General features: G+C 38.4%; 1 protein-coding gene across 1 annotated transcript in view; it reads right to left on the reverse strand.

Annotated features, from left to right (window-relative positions):
• MIPEP (mitochondrial intermediate peptidase) overlaps positions 1–17,335 on the reverse strand; it is a 78,594-nt gene that overhangs the window by 46,538 nt on the left and 14,721 nt on the right. The window contains exons 7-10 of the mRNA XM_052812353.1: positions 16,362–16,518; positions 15,856–15,904; positions 15,144–15,204; positions 14,441–14,493 (exon numbers count right to left, since the gene is read on the reverse strand). Of these exons, the coding sequence (XP_052668313.1) occupies positions 14,441–14,493; positions 15,144–15,204; positions 15,856–15,904; positions 16,362–16,518 (320 nt within the window). The remainder of the gene's footprint in view (positions 1–14,440; positions 14,494–15,143; positions 15,205–15,855; positions 15,905–16,361; positions 16,519–17,335) is intronic.

A 17,335-nucleotide genomic window follows, 5' to 3' on the forward strand; every position in this document is an offset into this window, starting at 1 on the left:
ACTGCAGCTACAATCCACTACCCGGTCTCGCTGGATGGTGATGCACAGCAGGGCAGAGTTACTTCTCTAAGCCACGGCACTCATTCTTGAATATGTCAATGTATTTTGTTTATTTTTCTAGTATCCTTTATATTAGCTTTATCACATACTGCAGTAGCATTTTGCAAATACCATAGCAACATGTCAAAAATACACATACGCTCAGTTACAGGGTTTTGCTTATTTTCACACTACAAATGCAAGAAGCTAAAGCTAAAGCTAAATGTATTCCATTCTAATTTTAATTATACTATAACATAGAAAATAAAGCAGATTTTGCCTCTACCATACTGACATAACTTCTTCAAGATGCGTAGCAACACTTAAATTCACACTCTGCATGCTGCAATACACATTCTCCTTCTTACTCAAAAGGCCTTTACGTGAAAGAACAAAAATAAGCACGACATAAATCACTTTAGATCAAGTTAGATAAAAAGATTGGAAGCAAGTCTCTAAAAGAAAGCAGAAGAGATGAGTTAATTTCCATGTAATAAGCCACAGAAATTTGGAGTTCAAAAGACACCGTTTTATACCCGGAGCCCCCCAGAAGTATAGAATTACAGTGTATGTGTTGAATATCCTCAGATTTTTAAGTCAGTAATTCCCAAGAACTGCAGCTCCCTCAACATTTGCACACTTTGGAAAGCTGTAGTAGGTAAATCTCAGATGTCTCCAGATTTTTATAGTATCACCCTGTGATCACCTTCTGCTCAGATTGTTACCATGAAAACTTAAACCCACCACTAATTGCTTCAGTCCTCCTGATTCTGCTCTGAAGCTTTCCCTGCATACAGACTACAAGACCTGTTAAAATGATCCTTTTATTAAAAGGAGAAATAACACCTTTTAGCAGCAAGTCCTAACAACCTCCGTAATAGTTTAGGACTGTTTTTTGTCACATCACTTTAAAATCTTATACCATCATCCTACACACTACTATGAATACTAAATTGAGTTTCCCATTTGTAATTCAAACAATTGCTTCTTTAACTAAGGACTGACTATAAATGAAAAGTTCACTACAAAAGTACTGTCTCAATAGAAGTTTACTATAATGTGAAGCATGATTTCTCCACGTACACCCCTCCAAGCTGCAAAACATGATTATCCTTATTTTTAAAATTACAACATTTATTTCAAAATGAATTAAGAATGAAATAGTAGGTAATGATACTCTTCTTGTATAGCTAAAAAATTACATGGAAAAAAAAGACAAAGTTCTACACCACTTTTAGTCCTAATTCAGCCTTCAGTTGAGTAGTAACCTAGAGCTCAATCTCCTCAGAGCCAATTCAGATGAGCAGCATTTATTAAGTTCTGGCTCAGCCCCAATCCTGCTTGTCTGACACTAGATTCTGCAGAGCCATTCAAATTTACTGTACCTTGGTTTAGGTTCCAGAAAGGTTTGTTAATCCAGGTGGAGCACAAGGCCCAGCTACCATACTACCTCAGAACCAGGGGAGTAATACAGACACACTAAAGTGGTTTCACACGGAGGTTGCACGAGGGCTCTTTGCAGAGCTCATTTCAATCAGCTCTGCCAGAGCTACGCTGACCATGTGCAAAGCCCACCGAGTACCTTCACATCCTCCTCCCGTGACATCCAATATCATCCAGGGTTTCCCTGCCATTTCCTCCCTGTCAACTGGGAGAAGAGAGTTGACTGTATGAGACATTTCAAGAAAGAACCCATATGATATAATATCACAAACAGACACTTCAGTAAATCAAAATTCAACTCCACCGACAGCTCACAGCCATAGCAAACCATCAGATTTTCACAGTTGCAGGAAATTAAAACATATAACTCCTACAAGTGAGTTCAGTTGAAGGAAAAGAGGATATGAGAATGATAAGAAAGTCAAGAACAGCACCCTTGAAAACACTTCATGAAATTAAGCCACATTTCAAAAAGCGCGTAGACGAGGTACCCCATAACATGGTTTAGTGGGCACGGATGATGGTTGGACTCGATGATCTTGAAGGTCTTTTCGAACCTAAATGATTCTGTCATTCTATGATTTACACAGCAAGCAAGAAAAATCAAGAGAAGTGTGATATCAAGAGACCAGACAACTCAAAATTTTCTGAAGAGCAGAAATTTTTTCTGATGGACCAGCTAATCCTGGAAACCATTTCCAAGCACATGAAAGACAAGAACGTCCTCAGGAGTAGCCAGCATGGATTCACCAAGGGCAAGTCATGCTTGACCAACTTAATAAACTTCTATGGTGAAACAACTGGCCTGGTGGACAAGGGGAGAGCAGTGCACATTATCTACCCGAACTTCAGTAGGGCCTTTGACACTATCTCCATAAGATCCTCACGGAGAAGCTGTTGATGTACAGGCTGGATAAGCAGACATGGAGGTGGACTGAAAACTGGCTGAATGGCTGGGCTCAGAGGGATTTGATCAGTGGCGCAGAGTCTATTTGGAGGCCAGTGACTAGTGGTGTACCCCAGGGGTCAGTACTGGGTCCAGTCCTGTTTAACATCTTCATTAATGACCCAGATGATGGCCAGTGTACCCTCAGCACATTTGCTGATGACACCGAACTGGGAGGAGTGGCTGATATGCCAGGGGGTCGTGCTGCCATCCAGAGGGACCTCAACAAGCTGGAGAAAAGGGGTGCCAGGAACCTCATGAAGTTCAATAAGAATTGCAAAGTCCTGCACCTGGGGAGGAACAACCCCAGGCACCAGTATATGCTGGGGGCCACCCAGCAAGAAAGCAGCTTGTCAGAAAAGGACCTGGGGGTCCTGGTGGACACCAAGTTGAACATGAGCCAGCAATGGGCCCTTGCCGCAAAGAAGGTGAATGGCATCCTGGGCTGCGTGAGGCAAAGCATTGCCAGCAGGCCAAGGGAGGTGATCCTTCCCCTCTACTCAGCACTGGTGAGGCCACACCTGGAGTGCTGGGTCCAGCACTGGGCTCCTCAGTACAAGAGAGACATGGACACACTGGAGAAAGTCCAACAAAGGCCCACTAAGATGATGAAGGGACTGGAGCATCTCTCCTACAATGAAAGGCTGAGAGAGCTGGGACTGTTCAGCCTAGAGAAGAGAAGGCTCAGGAGGAGCTTATTAATGAGTATAAATACCTGAAGGGAGGGTACAAAGACGACAGAGCCAGGCTCTCCTCAGCAGTGCCCAGTGACAGGACCAGAGGCAACAGGCACACACTGAAACACAGGAGGTTCCCTCTGAACATCAGGGAACACTTTTTCCCTGTGAGGGTGACCGAGCACTGGCCCAGGTTGCCCAGGGAGCTGGTGGAGTCTTCATCGTTGGAGGTGCTTAAAAGCCATCTGGACATGGTCCTGGGCAAAGCAGCTCTAGATGTCCCTGCTTGAGCTCGGTGTTGGACCAGATGACCTCCAGAGGTCCCTTCCAACCTCAACCATTCTGTGTTCTGTGAAGAGGTCATATGGAACCTAGGACTAAGACCACACAGCTGCAGTATGAGATAGATTCCAGATTTATCGGAGGAGAAAAATGTTTCATGCTAACTGCAAAAGATTACCACACTCAGTTAAGTACTGGATTAACATGTGTTTGCTGGGGGCAGAGGGCAAGAACTCTGAAACTACTTCATTTCATTTTGTTTCTGTCAAAAATGCAGATACATACTAGCAGGAGAAAGCTGTGATACTTCTTCATGGAAAGAAGAGCTGACATTAACATATTACAGGGAGAAGATAAGTGCCTATTTCTTCCTCATTCTCAGCACTCCTTGAACATGTGCATTGTCCCCATGGACCTACCCCATGATGAAGAGGATGGAGAGAAGGTTTTCTGATAGGTATTTTGTAATACACTGTCACTATCCAAACGTGGGGGGGTGGGGTGGGAATCAGTCTGTAGTAGTTTTGTCTTTTGGAAAAGCACAATACTTATCCACTCACACATGAAAACAGCAGTAACAGACTATGCTGGCTTAAGGCACACTCCCCAGGGGAACTAGTCCCCTACCCCGGCTAACGTTTGAAGATGTCACAATCTGACATTTTTAGTACAATGAGGTCCTGATTAAACAACAACTTTAATAATAACTACACAAAGTTAAAGTCAGTCACTTCTGGTAGAACATTGTCGGGATCAAACCTCTCCCACATTTAATGGAAGATGTGTGTTAATACTCCTCTTGTCAACAGAAAATTTAAAAAAGTTTTGAAAAACAACATTTTTTATATAGAACACCAAAAAAAAAAAAAAACCCCAACGTTTCTAGTTCTGGTCTCACTTATTTCTCCCTTTCTGTCTTGCCTACTACACCAGTGTACAAACATCAAAGACAAAGATACTGAAAAATCCTCAAATAGCACTAGTGGCTTATGACACAAGACTGATATTTAAATTACTTTTGGACAAACCTGACAGCAGTCAGTGGTGATTGTTACACCTTAAGTTATCCGGCATCCATAGCTTGTTTGCTAGCCACTGCAAAGTCATAGGAAGTTAAAATATGATAATATAATGCAATTTTCATAATCAAATTATAATAATCAGTAACACACTTCAAAAGGCGTATTAGGCACTGAAAAAAAAAGCTACTGCTCCAGAAAGTGGATACTACACCTTCAAAATCTTTCTCTAACATCAGTCTATACCCACTAAGCAGTAATCATTCCAGACACCAAAACACAGATTTAATTCACAACTTTTTGAATTTGGTCCTACCTCATACATGAACTCTTTCCACAAATCAAGAGCAAATATCACTGAAGAAAGCCTAACCCCAAACTTGCACTGATTCCAGGAAAAGTTTCTCTTTCGGCTTATTTAGGAATAGAAATTAGCCAAAACCTCAGCTATCTGAAGCTGATGTCCTATAATGAAAAACTCAGTTCCTGGAATTATTATTAATAGATGATCTTTCAGCAGGAAGAGCAACCATATGCCTGACTCTGTTCTGAGCCGCCACCCTCAAGATTTAATGCTACTTACTGCAGGATGAAAGGTGTAACTCTAGGTAAGATTAGAGGACAATGGGGAAAAGGGAAGAATTTAATTTAAAAGACTTGAATCTTTACCAGAAAAAGAATACTCAATGAGCAGAACAGGAAATCCTACAATCTCTCCTAGATCTGTAAAACGAAGTCTGGCTGGAGGGTGTGGGTGGAAAAGTATTTGGAAGAGTTTACAGACAAACTACATGTTCCCTTATTGAAGATTCCAGGCACTCAAACGGTAGCAGCCATTAGCAACTTGATTGTTTCCAGATGACAGGAAAAAAGCATCTGTTTGCTAGCAAATGATTACCCAACCTCAGTTATTCACAGCTTCATCACCTTAGTGAAACTGCATGAACAAAACATTTTCCAGCCACAGTATTTCAGTGTTCAAATTCATCCTAATCTAAAACACCATAGCACAACTTCTTGGCAGCAATGGGGACTGCAATTGTGAGAGCAAGCCAAACTTCTCTCAGCCCTCTGAATGAAATTTCTAATGCTGTTCAAGGGTCTCGGGTTGTATCTTCAAAACACTCTCTGACCTGGGCCAGATTATCTAAAACACCACATAAAATTCCAAGACGAAGACTTCTATCAATACACTCCTTTAGCACTTCAAACTGTCCTGTAACAAAGATAGAGCTTGTCTGTGTAGGATGCAGAGCCTTTCTGAGGGCTGATCCAAAACTGTAAAATTAATTTCTCCTGAAGCTAAAGGGGAAACTCAAAGTTCACCAACTTCTATCCCAGGTGTATGGTGTTTCTTTGATCATTTTTTTCAAATGTGAAACCAAGTGTATTTGAAAATGCACACAAAAGGCTCCCAACAAAACCCTAGCAAAACAAGGCATTCCACTGCACATTACTTCTCTATTGATAGAATGAAAGGACAAAAACTTTAGTTAATGAATTAACTGATAGTGACTGACTCTATAAAAAGTAGCCAAGTTTCCAGAGTACTACAGCTTAGCCTGCCCCTGAACTGCTCACTGGTCAGAGCAAAGCAATCTTCATAATCTACATGTTAATAACTGTTGCTGACCCTACTGTGCATATAATTATTTTTATTATACTACAGGTTAAAGTAGCAGCCATTCTAAGAATCACTTTATGCATGATTTTCAAGCTGTTATCAACTGTGGGCTTAGACAGTTGTCTAGCTTTGTTCCTTCTATTTAAAACAAATAGTAAAAAATTCAGATAAAACTGCAAGAAGCAGCTGCTTTAATATGAGCACACTCCTTCTAGTCACTCTTTGCCAAGCTGCTTCTAGATTTATTCAGCCAAGTTACAATTTTTAGCTCCAACAGGAAATGCATTCAAGTATTTTTGGGAAAAGGAATCAGAAAGGAAGTTATTACAACCCATACTGAACTATGCTAACGCATTCTGCTACTGGTAAAATTTCTGCTAAGGGTTACTGCTACTAGCAAGAAATGTTAATGTTCTGGAGACAGACAGCTAAAATCTGCGTTGGAAACCAATTGGAGCTCCATTTGGCGACAACAACTGCAGAGAAGTGCCTGAAGACAGGCTTTCTTGTATGCTGTAATTTGCAGCTTGCTTGGTGCACCAGCTGAGCAGACAGGCAGAATTCAATGGGGAGGATGATGCACATGGCATACTAACGTCCCTAGCAGAACACTGTACTGCTGTCTCCAAAGCTGGCAAATACATGGAAACATGGTTACAGCACTTCCTAAGGAAGAAAAAGGATTCAGGTCAGCTAAGCAAGCCAGGGCAAGAATCAAACATCCTCTCTGGATACCCTTTCACTTAAAATGTGAGTTCTGGGCCCCAGCAAGGGGATTCAGAGTGCTTCAAATAGGCACCCAGGGTGCCTATGTCACCAGAGAAAGGCAGGCGCAGATACGATGCCACTCCCAGGCTTAGCAAGGTACCAGCTAGAGCTAACTAGCAGAAGTCTTAATCTCAGCTATGAGCTCTTGCTCCTCTCTGGAACTTGGGCTTCCCTGACTGGACTGCATGTTTTATACCTGAATCCCAAGAGGATGAACAGGACAGCCTTTTCTATGAGAAGATGCCTTTGAAAATGCAGGCAGAAGAGATGGAAGGTGGTCTGATGAATCACAACAGAACTTTGCAGAGAACTACATACTGCAGTCAAAAAGATTTCTTACCATAGAACCTTTTTGACCTCAGATACTCTAGAAGAAAAACAGGTACGGATTGATTTTGGATACTTGCAGTGCTACAGAAAGTTTTCCCAACTATCCTTGAACTTGAGCACGTACATTTTCTTAAGCCCTTATGTGAAACTTAAAGGCTCTGAATGCACTTCTGGAAGAGCAGGAAGAGGAAATACCAAAATTTCTATCCGTTACAGACATACACACCAGAAAACACAATTATTAACCTAAAAGATGACTTCCTGAAATCAAGAAGGCATTTTACATGACTAGATATTATAAAAAATAAAAAAAAAAAAAGCTTTTAGTTTAGGCGTAAGAAATATCGTATTACATTTATGTAAAAAAATAAAGGACACCAGTATATAAATCTCACTCCGAACAAATCAGAAACAGCATCAACAAATACATACACGAACTCATCTACAGTGGAAAAGAATATTTTTCTCTGTGCCAAACTTTCAGTTAGCTTCTTTGACTTTAAAAAAAAAAAAAGATCAAGAATTAAAAGTAGTCCCTTTTATTGTAATAATGAACCTTAAATTATTTTGTTGTTCCTGTTGAATTGCATAACCCATATGCTTAAATATCCAAAACTGTGAAAGACTGAGAAGCACAAAAATGAACGAAAGAAGTTTGCTCTGCTTTCATTTTGCCTTAAAACATATTCCAATAACTTAATTCACTCTGAACATCTGATTACAAACACCGAAGCATTTGTATTTATAACAAAGCCCAGGAAAGAATGAAAACTTTCTTATGTACTTATGACAGAAGTCAGAATGTAAGCTTAGAAACTTTACAAAGAGAAATCTCAGTACCCTCCTAAAGAAAGTAGAAATATCAAAGAAAACAGTAGTTTCTTTGATGCAAATTCCTGCTTTATATCAAAGGATAAACTATGTTAAAGAATCCAGACACCTTACTTTTACAGTATGCAGTCCAGCACTATTTTTAAAAGTAGTAACGGAGCCAAACCGATTTAAAAAACAATTTTAAAAAGAAGTTAACTGACACAATGAGGTTTGGTTATTCTTCAAGAACAGCAGGCTTCAAACAAAAAAGGCTGTGTCCCCGTGAAGAACAAAGATGTAGTATGCGATTATAAATAATTATTTCTAAGCTTGTATGACTTCATTGAGTCTAAATAAAATGCAGACTTCTAAAATCACTTTCATTTAAGCTGTATATTTGGAAAGAAACTAAGACCGTTTTGTGTAGCATGACTTTCATCTGTTCTATTAAGAATGCTTTTTATAAACTTGGATATTAGGGATATTTGAGTAAAGATCACTGTTCTTCAGAACATGAACATTCAGACTCTTAACAACTGCAAATTAGCTGCTTAGCAAGAATTCTTATCGGTGACTATTAAATGTAGTCCCTGATATAGCCTGACTTTTTTTTTTTTTTTTTTTGAGAAAAATTATTATCCTGTTGACATCCACAAAAATATAGAACACTAAGTTAACTATCTCTAATAAAACAGATTCTGTCAAAACTTTCAAAGAAACCTGAAAAAATCTTGTTAGTGGAAGATGAAAGTGAGATGAACCCCTCAGGTTAACTTAAAGAGATCAAGACAAGGAAAACCCCTTCCAATTTTCATTACATGCCAGACTATGAAATTTAATTCTTTACCTGAAGGGAGACTCTTAACCATGATTTATAGAAGACTCTGGATTTCTCAATAATAATAATGATAATAATAATAGAAAGCCTTTGTACTCTCATCAACCATAAACTAGCACCTGTATCTCACATTCCTTTTTTCCTTCTGTTAATTGTACTTCACAGAATATTTTGGAGGAGGTCAGGGGGTAATTCAGAGTATTGGTTTGGTATCGACTCTGTATGCAACTTTTAGATTTGACTTTGATTTAAAATCAACAATTTCTTTGTCTTTCCACAATGTTTTGAATAAAGAAATAATTATTGAAACTTGAATTCTGCTTCACAGCAAGCCTTTTCAATAACTTTCAGGTTTTCATCCAAAAAGTTTAGTCCACTAGCTTAGTGACTGGTAAGTTAAATGGACTTTTTGCACCTGCATTAGTTGATTTACCAGCAGGCATGCCTTCCCTTGCTTATATACACATAGTTAAAGAAAGTTTTCCTTCTCTGTGAGCACTTTGGTTGAAAGATTTCCTGGTTCTTTTTAAATTTTGCATTATTTTTCCACTTCAGCTTTCAATTTGAACAGAGTGACAGTTTTCTCACATATTCCACAAAGGGTCTGTGCTATTTTTCCATGTGGTGTTCCCAACAGGGAACACTCTCTCATAAAACTAAAAGTAATTTAACAAAAAGCAGCCATAAACAAGTTTGTTTAAAAGTAACTTGCAAACCTCAACATTAGCTGCGGCTTTTAGCAACTTGAGAAACATCCAGCCATGTTTAGGTACCTTGGTATTGAAGCTACCCCTCTGAAAAAACAAAAGTGCTGCCTACTCTCCCCTGAAGCTGGCGGCCTATGTAGAGTCCCAATAAGAAAGGAGATGCGTTATTCCTAATTTCTGCTCAGCTGGTCACCCCAAGATCCAAAATTCCTGCAGTTGCTGTGGTGACTTCTCTTTCCTACACAGCAGGAAACTGGCTTATTTTGGCATTGACTTGTTCATCCCCAAGGCCAGTCTTATTTACTTCTGCAGTGCCAAAAAGATAGACAAGCACAGAGTGCAATATCCTGCAAGCACATCCCAGTTGCAAGATGAATAAAATCTCTGACACTTTGGCAAAAATCCCAACAGTGAATTATAGCCAGCAAAGTCAGCCCAGCCTGGTAAGCACCAAAGGTTAGGGAAAAGCGAGTCAACACCAAATACACTAAGCTCATCACTAACAGTTCTAAAGAAAAGTTCTGTGCCTCCGTCAGAATTGGCTTAAGCACAGTCAATCCCACATTCAAGGCAAATAGTTGACCTCAAAAGGTCTCTTCCAGTGTTTTGGGTTTTTTATGACCCGGAAGAAGTCAGCAAGGCTAATACATCTTTGCAAGATCAGGGCCTTGAGAATTATTTGTAACTGCAGCTGCACTTACTGAGAAGTAATGGGATTTAATTAATACTATGGTACTTGCCTGCACTAAAACTCAACAGGATTATTTTTATAATATACATATTAAACATCTTCTTACTTGTTAGAGGCTGAAGCATGTTGTAGCATTCACTGTTTTATTGCCCTTAGCCTGCCAAAATTCTTGAGGTTCCCCTAATTACTCTATCTTCTTTTAAGATACTACTGCCATGAACTTCAGACTTTTGTCTCTGGTTTCTCTTAAATGTACATTTATACTGACATCTATTTTCTCTGCCACTTAAACTATAGCTACAAAAACATTACATTGTCGTAAGTGTGGGTTTAAAGCCAAAGAGGCTACTTAACAAAATTTAAAAAAAAAAAAAAAAAAAAAAAAAAAATTGAAGTAAACTGTCCTGTTACCATCAATGAGACTTACACTTTTGAAGTAGGATCAAGTTTCCAGGGAAAAGACTTGGTGAAAGCTGACAGAAACAAAATTATTGTGGCTAAACTAAGTTTACAGAAAGAAAAACATACTTTGTGAATTAAGTCTGGAGCTCCTCCTGCTGTTCAACTTACAAAACAGCAGAAATAGTCAGTAACAACTGTAGAAGCAGAGTGAAAATAAAGGCAACCGGATATGACAGCAAATGTCATTAAAATTCAATAGTCCAAACACATGTGAATATCCTAGATTCTTCAGAAGTAAATAGCCAGCTCTTAAAACTAATTATGAGGAATCTAACAAATGATTTGTTTCCTTAATCCTGCTCTAATATAAAATAAACATATATTTAGAATTTAAAACATATAAATACATTTAAAGTATACAACATACAGATATAAAACAGACATATTAAAAATATGTCATGAGTTTCAGTGTCATTTGTGACAAATTGATGTAGCTGGTCAAAATCTGGAGAACTAAAGAGGAAGTAAAATATCACGTTAGGATCACATTCTCTAATGCTTGCTCACAACATTTCTGTTTGCAAATATGGCCATATAGACCAAAATAGGAAATAGTAAAACTTTTTCAACAGAGACACTGTCCGATCTAGTATTTCTTGCACCCCTTAGTGGTGCATGTGCAACATTCTAGATTGTTGTTAAGTTACTTACTCAAGAACTAAACCCCTGTAGTCTCTTTCTTTATACCTAGGTTTGTAAAGGTAATCTGCATCTTATGTACCTGACAATATCTAGGAAATTATGGTTCTGTACATCAGCTGGAGCCACAGTGACAATAATAGTCCAAGGGAAATACCCAAAAACATACATTTGCTTCCCTATCAACAAAAACATTTTACTAAGCAGAAAAAAAAAAATTCCTAACAATAAAGAAATCCACGACACAAACTGAGTCCCAAAACATGACAGACAAAAATGTAAGCCATGCTCTGCGCACAGCACTACTACAAATATGACCATGGCACTTCTGTAAAAGACAAAGCTAAAAGTAAACTTCTTCCAAAAAAGAGAAACCCTTGAGGAACAAAATAATTAATCTACTAAACAAAGAATACTAAGAATGGGAGAAATGCATGACAGGTAAATATATCTTGTTTGAAAATATATTTTGTCATTCCATGATGCAAAAATGCAGAATAAAATAGGATACAATAAGTAAAAATTAAATTAAATAATTTATTTCTCTTATAAATAAATAAAATGAAACATGATATAATTTAAAAAAAAAAAAAAAAAACAACAAACCAAAACCAAGGAAAACATCACTTCCTTCAGACATAATTTAATACTACAAGATAATTGGCTCAGAGAGTAACAACAAATAGCCAAAAGTCAAACTCCTGCCAGTATGAAATTTTGTGATAGATATGGTTCTCATCTTCCAGTTACAAAAGTGTTGAACTGAACATACCATAGCATCCAAGGGGCATTCAAGAAAGGATGAGGTCAAACAGAGGAAAGTACAAATACAAGATAAAGGATAGTGGACTTACATTTACATACATAACAAGTGGCAAATAGAACATGTTTAGGGCACAAACATGACAAGGTATATTCCTGTCCTCTGGTTGTTGTATGAATACTCTCTGACTCCTGCCTAGTTTCAGTCATAAAGCACAGCCACTGATATTATGCAGTAGAGAAATGAGTTTTACTTTTCAGGGCTGATTACCCAGTGTCCAGTACCCTGTTCAGTACTAACAATATGGGCAGAATGAATGTAAAGCATTGTTAAGTCACTGCCAGATCAAAAACCTTTCCCACAGACCACTATACAGAAAACAGGACAGCGAAAGACCTAAGCTCTTGGTTCCTAGCAAAATACGATAGAGAGGAAAACTACTTTTCCTTCCCTGTCTTGTAGATGCTTGTATACATGCCAGAAAAAAAAAAAACAACCTCCTGCCCAACCTGGAGGGAGAAAAAGGTTGGGCCCCGATCCTGCATTGTAATCAGGGAGGCCCTACATAGGTTCAGGAGATTCTTCACACTGATCCAGCTGCCAGACTTGGTGCCTGAATAAATAAAAAAATAGCAAAGATACATTGCCAATGTCTTGGTCTGTTTTACCTGCAGCTCTCCCTTCATAAAGCTACCATGCAATTCTTAATGTAAAGTGACTTTATTGGGTCTTTTACAAAGCCCCACAGGGAAAGGAAATATTTTTCTTCCTAATGCCAAAATGAGCAGAATAATCTATTCATGATCATCAGCAACTCAATTACAATATGGTTAGCTTCATGAGATGATCTGAGAAGGACAATAAGACAGTATCAGAAGACACTCCTCCAAGAGGAGAAGGAAACACAGAGCCTTCTACACCTAGTGCTCTAACACTTATGGGACACACTAATTCTGAAAACACAGAAAGCAGACACTATAGGAAATGTAGAAAATAAATAGGATACATAGACAATAAATTTCAGCAGCATTTGACTAATGTTAAGCACTATGTATCAGAATGTAATTCTTGCTCTTTTTAAGACACTATACAGGCATGGTAAAGGAGATCTGTAAGCTACAAGATAGCATCTTGAACGAGTATGACAGTGCTCTTCCACAGACTGCTGTTGACCACTGCTAAGATGGGACTTGGAGCTAGATGGACCTTGACTCTATTCCAGTATAGCCACGACTTTGCTCCTGCTTTCACAGAAGCGTGTCTGCTACCTGTCCAGGTTAAAACAAAAGCAGCCATTCCTAGGCCGTGCCACAAACAAGCAATCCGCACATACACTGTGGAGTGCTGCATGCTCCAGCATCAGCTACCAGGAGCAGACCCAGCTGCTGGACATCCTTCTCCCTCTCCTGCACAGCAAGTTCTGCGCACCCAGGACGCAAACATTGCTGTACATACATAGCTCAGTTCCCGTTTGAGCATGCAGTGGCTTAAGACAAGGCCAATATTAGAGCTGCTGCTCATAAAACTACTGCCACAGTAACAAAGTATAAGAAAGCAGCAGAACAGCCAGGCCAACTGCAAGCAATCCTTCCATGCCATGTCTATACTACCATAGCTTTCTGATCCAGAGTAAACTACTACTTTAATCAGATACATCCAGTCTAAGGTTGTTTAAAAACCAAAAACCTACAAATCCGCAGTGAAGGAAAATTTTTCCTCCCCCTCTTGTGAGAGAAGCACAACTTTAAATTATCTTTTCCAACACAAACCTAAAAGGTCACCACTGCTGATCTAATAAAGGCAACACGCAGGGCTCACGTCTTTCAGAGCTGGCATCTTGTTATGTGCAAAGGTCTCATGCACTACTTAAGTCTGTGTAAAGGATTTATTTCCCAGTCTTTGCAGGAGAGATGAGAACGAATTCTATACATAAACAGTGAAGATCTACTCAAGAAGTTGCTGTTTCAAGTCTGTAGAAGGGGATGATAGTTGCATGTTCAGCAAGAAGTACAACACAGTTAAAATATGAAGAGGAGTTGGATGATATTCAGTGATCAAAATTTATTTTTAAACATCACTGCAGCTCAGCTAAGAGCTAAAAGCAAAACAAGAACAAGGATTTTGTAGGTGTTCTGAAACCACTTCATCCTCTTATATCTTCAAAGAGGGCCAATATTTCCCCACGAAACAACAGAGGAGCCAAAAACTTCTACAGGCATTCCAGCAGTAACTAAGAAATGTTATAAACAACTGCCCCACCAGATACTCTGTTGTTTAATATTGAAGTACATCTTCAAAGAAGGAAATCCTGTTTACATTGCAGACTTTCTTTATCCTTATTGCAAGGAATGAAATAAAGACACTCATTTGCATTACAATCATGAACATAAGGAGCTTACCTCTCAGCACGAAGGACACCACTGTAGTAAGGGTGATCCCACGGCATCAGCTTCTGAAAGAGAATTCCAGCTTATAATTACAATAATGGACAAGAAGTGAACCCAAAGGAAAAGTTTTGTTTCCTTTGAATATTTTTGCAATTTTGACAAGTCACAGAACTTTAAAACTTAATGGGAAACATTCAGTGCTAAAAATGTAATCAGAAATAGCATCATATATCATAACTTGAAACCTTTTTTTAACATTTGCTTCAAGATAGTACTTCTTATTCAAATATATAACGGGACTTCATACCAGATTTCAAGAAATACGCTCAATTCAAATAAAAAGATAAACCTAGTTATGTACAGAATTAGGATACATAGAATACAGTATGCAAACTGGACATGCATCTAACCTAAAGTACAACCTTTATTTTTCAAATGAGTCAATTAAAAACAAAGTAATATTCACTTTCACCACTTTGTTTTGGTTATTTCGGTATCATTTTGTATAAACCAACAGCTATCTTGCACTTAATGCTTGGTTTTAATACAAATAGCAGCTAAGCAGTCAAAAAGCATTTGAAGCCAGAAGACAGAAAGTTTCTCATTATACTATGTGTTGTACACTAAATTAGAGTAATTTTTCTCGTAGAACAAAGTTAGCTTATACTATATTTTTAAAAAGAAACAAAATGGAAAACCACACATGAAAACTTACTGAATTCTGGGGGTTGAGCTTCATTTTCATCTTTGTCATCATTTCAAAATCTTTTTGAGTTCTGAAAAATATTTTTATGATGAAAGTGTTAATGAAAGATTTTTGAGCAATGGAATACAGCACTCAATAACACTCTGTCCTAAGAAAATGCCCAACATCAGAGATTGATAGTACTCTGTAAAACGGCAGGCCCATATACTACGGTAAAAGAACTTCTCCATTCTGCTTCTGTTATTCAGGTTCCTTCCAATCAAGTCCCTCTTACTCTGGTTGTACACCTCCAAAGCATTCTCCTTCTTACAATACACCCCATTCATACACAGTGATGAAACTGTTTTGTGTTGTGTGGAACTAAGGGAGGCAAGAAGGACAAACAGGGGAATTTGCTTATAGATGCAATATGTATGGAGTTGTGCGTATGGGGAGAAGACCAGGAGAGATGTTCTTCAATGCTTAAACTTGGTCTTCTTGTTTGCTGTTGCCTGTATTTCTTGGCACATCACTTGTTGCATTCAGTCCTGGGTGTTCTCTGATCGTAAGACACAGAATTTATTCTAAGCCAATAGCTCCCCTCAAAACTCTGAGAAAGTCTTGGTTTTTGTTTCATCAGAGCATATAATAAGCAGCACTGACTGACTTACTAGTGCACAAGTCCCTCTATTCTTGAAATAAAGAGTATGGTTAGAAAAATAACTTATTGAAAAAGACAGACCTTTTAGACAACTGGTCAGAAAGCAGATCCAAAAACTGTCTCACTGTCTCTAGAAGTAAAACAGGGGGGGAAACAGAAAAAAAAAAATTAAAAAAGCTTTTTCTTCCCTTAAAGAATGTTAAGCTTACATCAAAACATTCTGAACAAAACAAGCTCCCTTAGAACAACAAAGTTCTTTTTAGAACAACAAACTACTCTGTTGACTACTGTACCATCATTTCAAGAGAATTTAGTACCACACTTAACTTTGTTACATGTTGGAATAATGGCAACTTCATAATCTTAGGAGCGAGCATCGATTCCGAACAAAAACACTGGTTCCTACTCAGTGAGTATTGCCATTTATAGAAAGCATGTGTATTGCATACAGCAAAATGTAACTGCAATAAGATGCTTCACTGGAAAAAGTATGTGTAAACTTAGCAAAAGCAACTAACAACTTTTGACCTCATACCTAACATAGTACATTTGATTTCTCAGCACGTCCTTCCACACATGCCTTATACCTGGATTTCTGGCCATTGTTCCCTGAAGAGCTCTGTGGGCAAACGTGTCGTACCCGACCAACTGTGCCAGACTGTTTCGGCTAGCAAGCAATTCTTCTAAACGGCTCAACTGCTCAGCATTTGGGTAAAGAAAAATCTTGTAAGCAGCTTCTCGCACCTAATAAAAAAAAAAAAAATTACTACAGTGCAATTTTTAAGGGAAACAAGTGATGCAATTGAAGATCTGGCATTACAGCTGTATTTCACTGATATTGTTGGGAAAACGTCTAAAGTCTTTTAACAATAGTAATTACGACTGTCTGACAATTATGGCTGTCTTATCCATTAAAGATGGAATGAGGAAATGCAATGAGACAACCTAACAGATCAAGACTGCCAAAAAGGGTCTTGTTCTCTACTCCTGTCAACAGTCCCCTCTCTGCTCATTGCCTTCCTCCTTCTGCCAACATCTGTGCTTCTCAGACCACTCTATGGGCTGTCTTAACTCACTAAAACTTCTGAAAATAAACCCAAAAGAAAGCTAAATTGTTCTCTGCACATCAGTTAAGCTGGCTTACGGAAGGATCTGATAAGAACCAGAGGCAGGGTCAGGGTAGAGAAAAAAAGAGGAAGAGAAAAGCCTTATTTCTTTTGAAGTAGCAAGCTATTAGTCTGCCCATCTGCCCACAGACAATCAGTCTTTCTCCTATTTCTGGTTTGTTTGGATTTTTTCATAAGTCTCAGAAAAAAAAAATCACCTCAAGCCTCAGAAAATTTGGTAAAATGCTTTTTGTGTTTCACAAACCAATTGAAGATAATTATTTTGTACATATGGAATAGGCTTAAGAAATCCAGCAACAACTTATGCTTGTCTTCATTTGAAATAAGCTTCTCTCTTGGATAATATACTCAACAAGAATGGTGGTCCTGGGTTTATACAAAATGTGACTATAATAATTCACAAGTCATTTCCTACCTGTTCTGTTCCACCAGGC

This window comes from Harpia harpyja, chromosome 17 (assembly GCF_026419915.1).
Source record: "Harpia harpyja isolate bHarHar1 chromosome 17, bHarHar1 primary haplotype, whole genome shotgun sequence".
Taxonomy (NCBI): Eukaryota; Metazoa; Chordata; class Aves; order Accipitriformes; family Accipitridae; genus Harpia; species Harpia harpyja.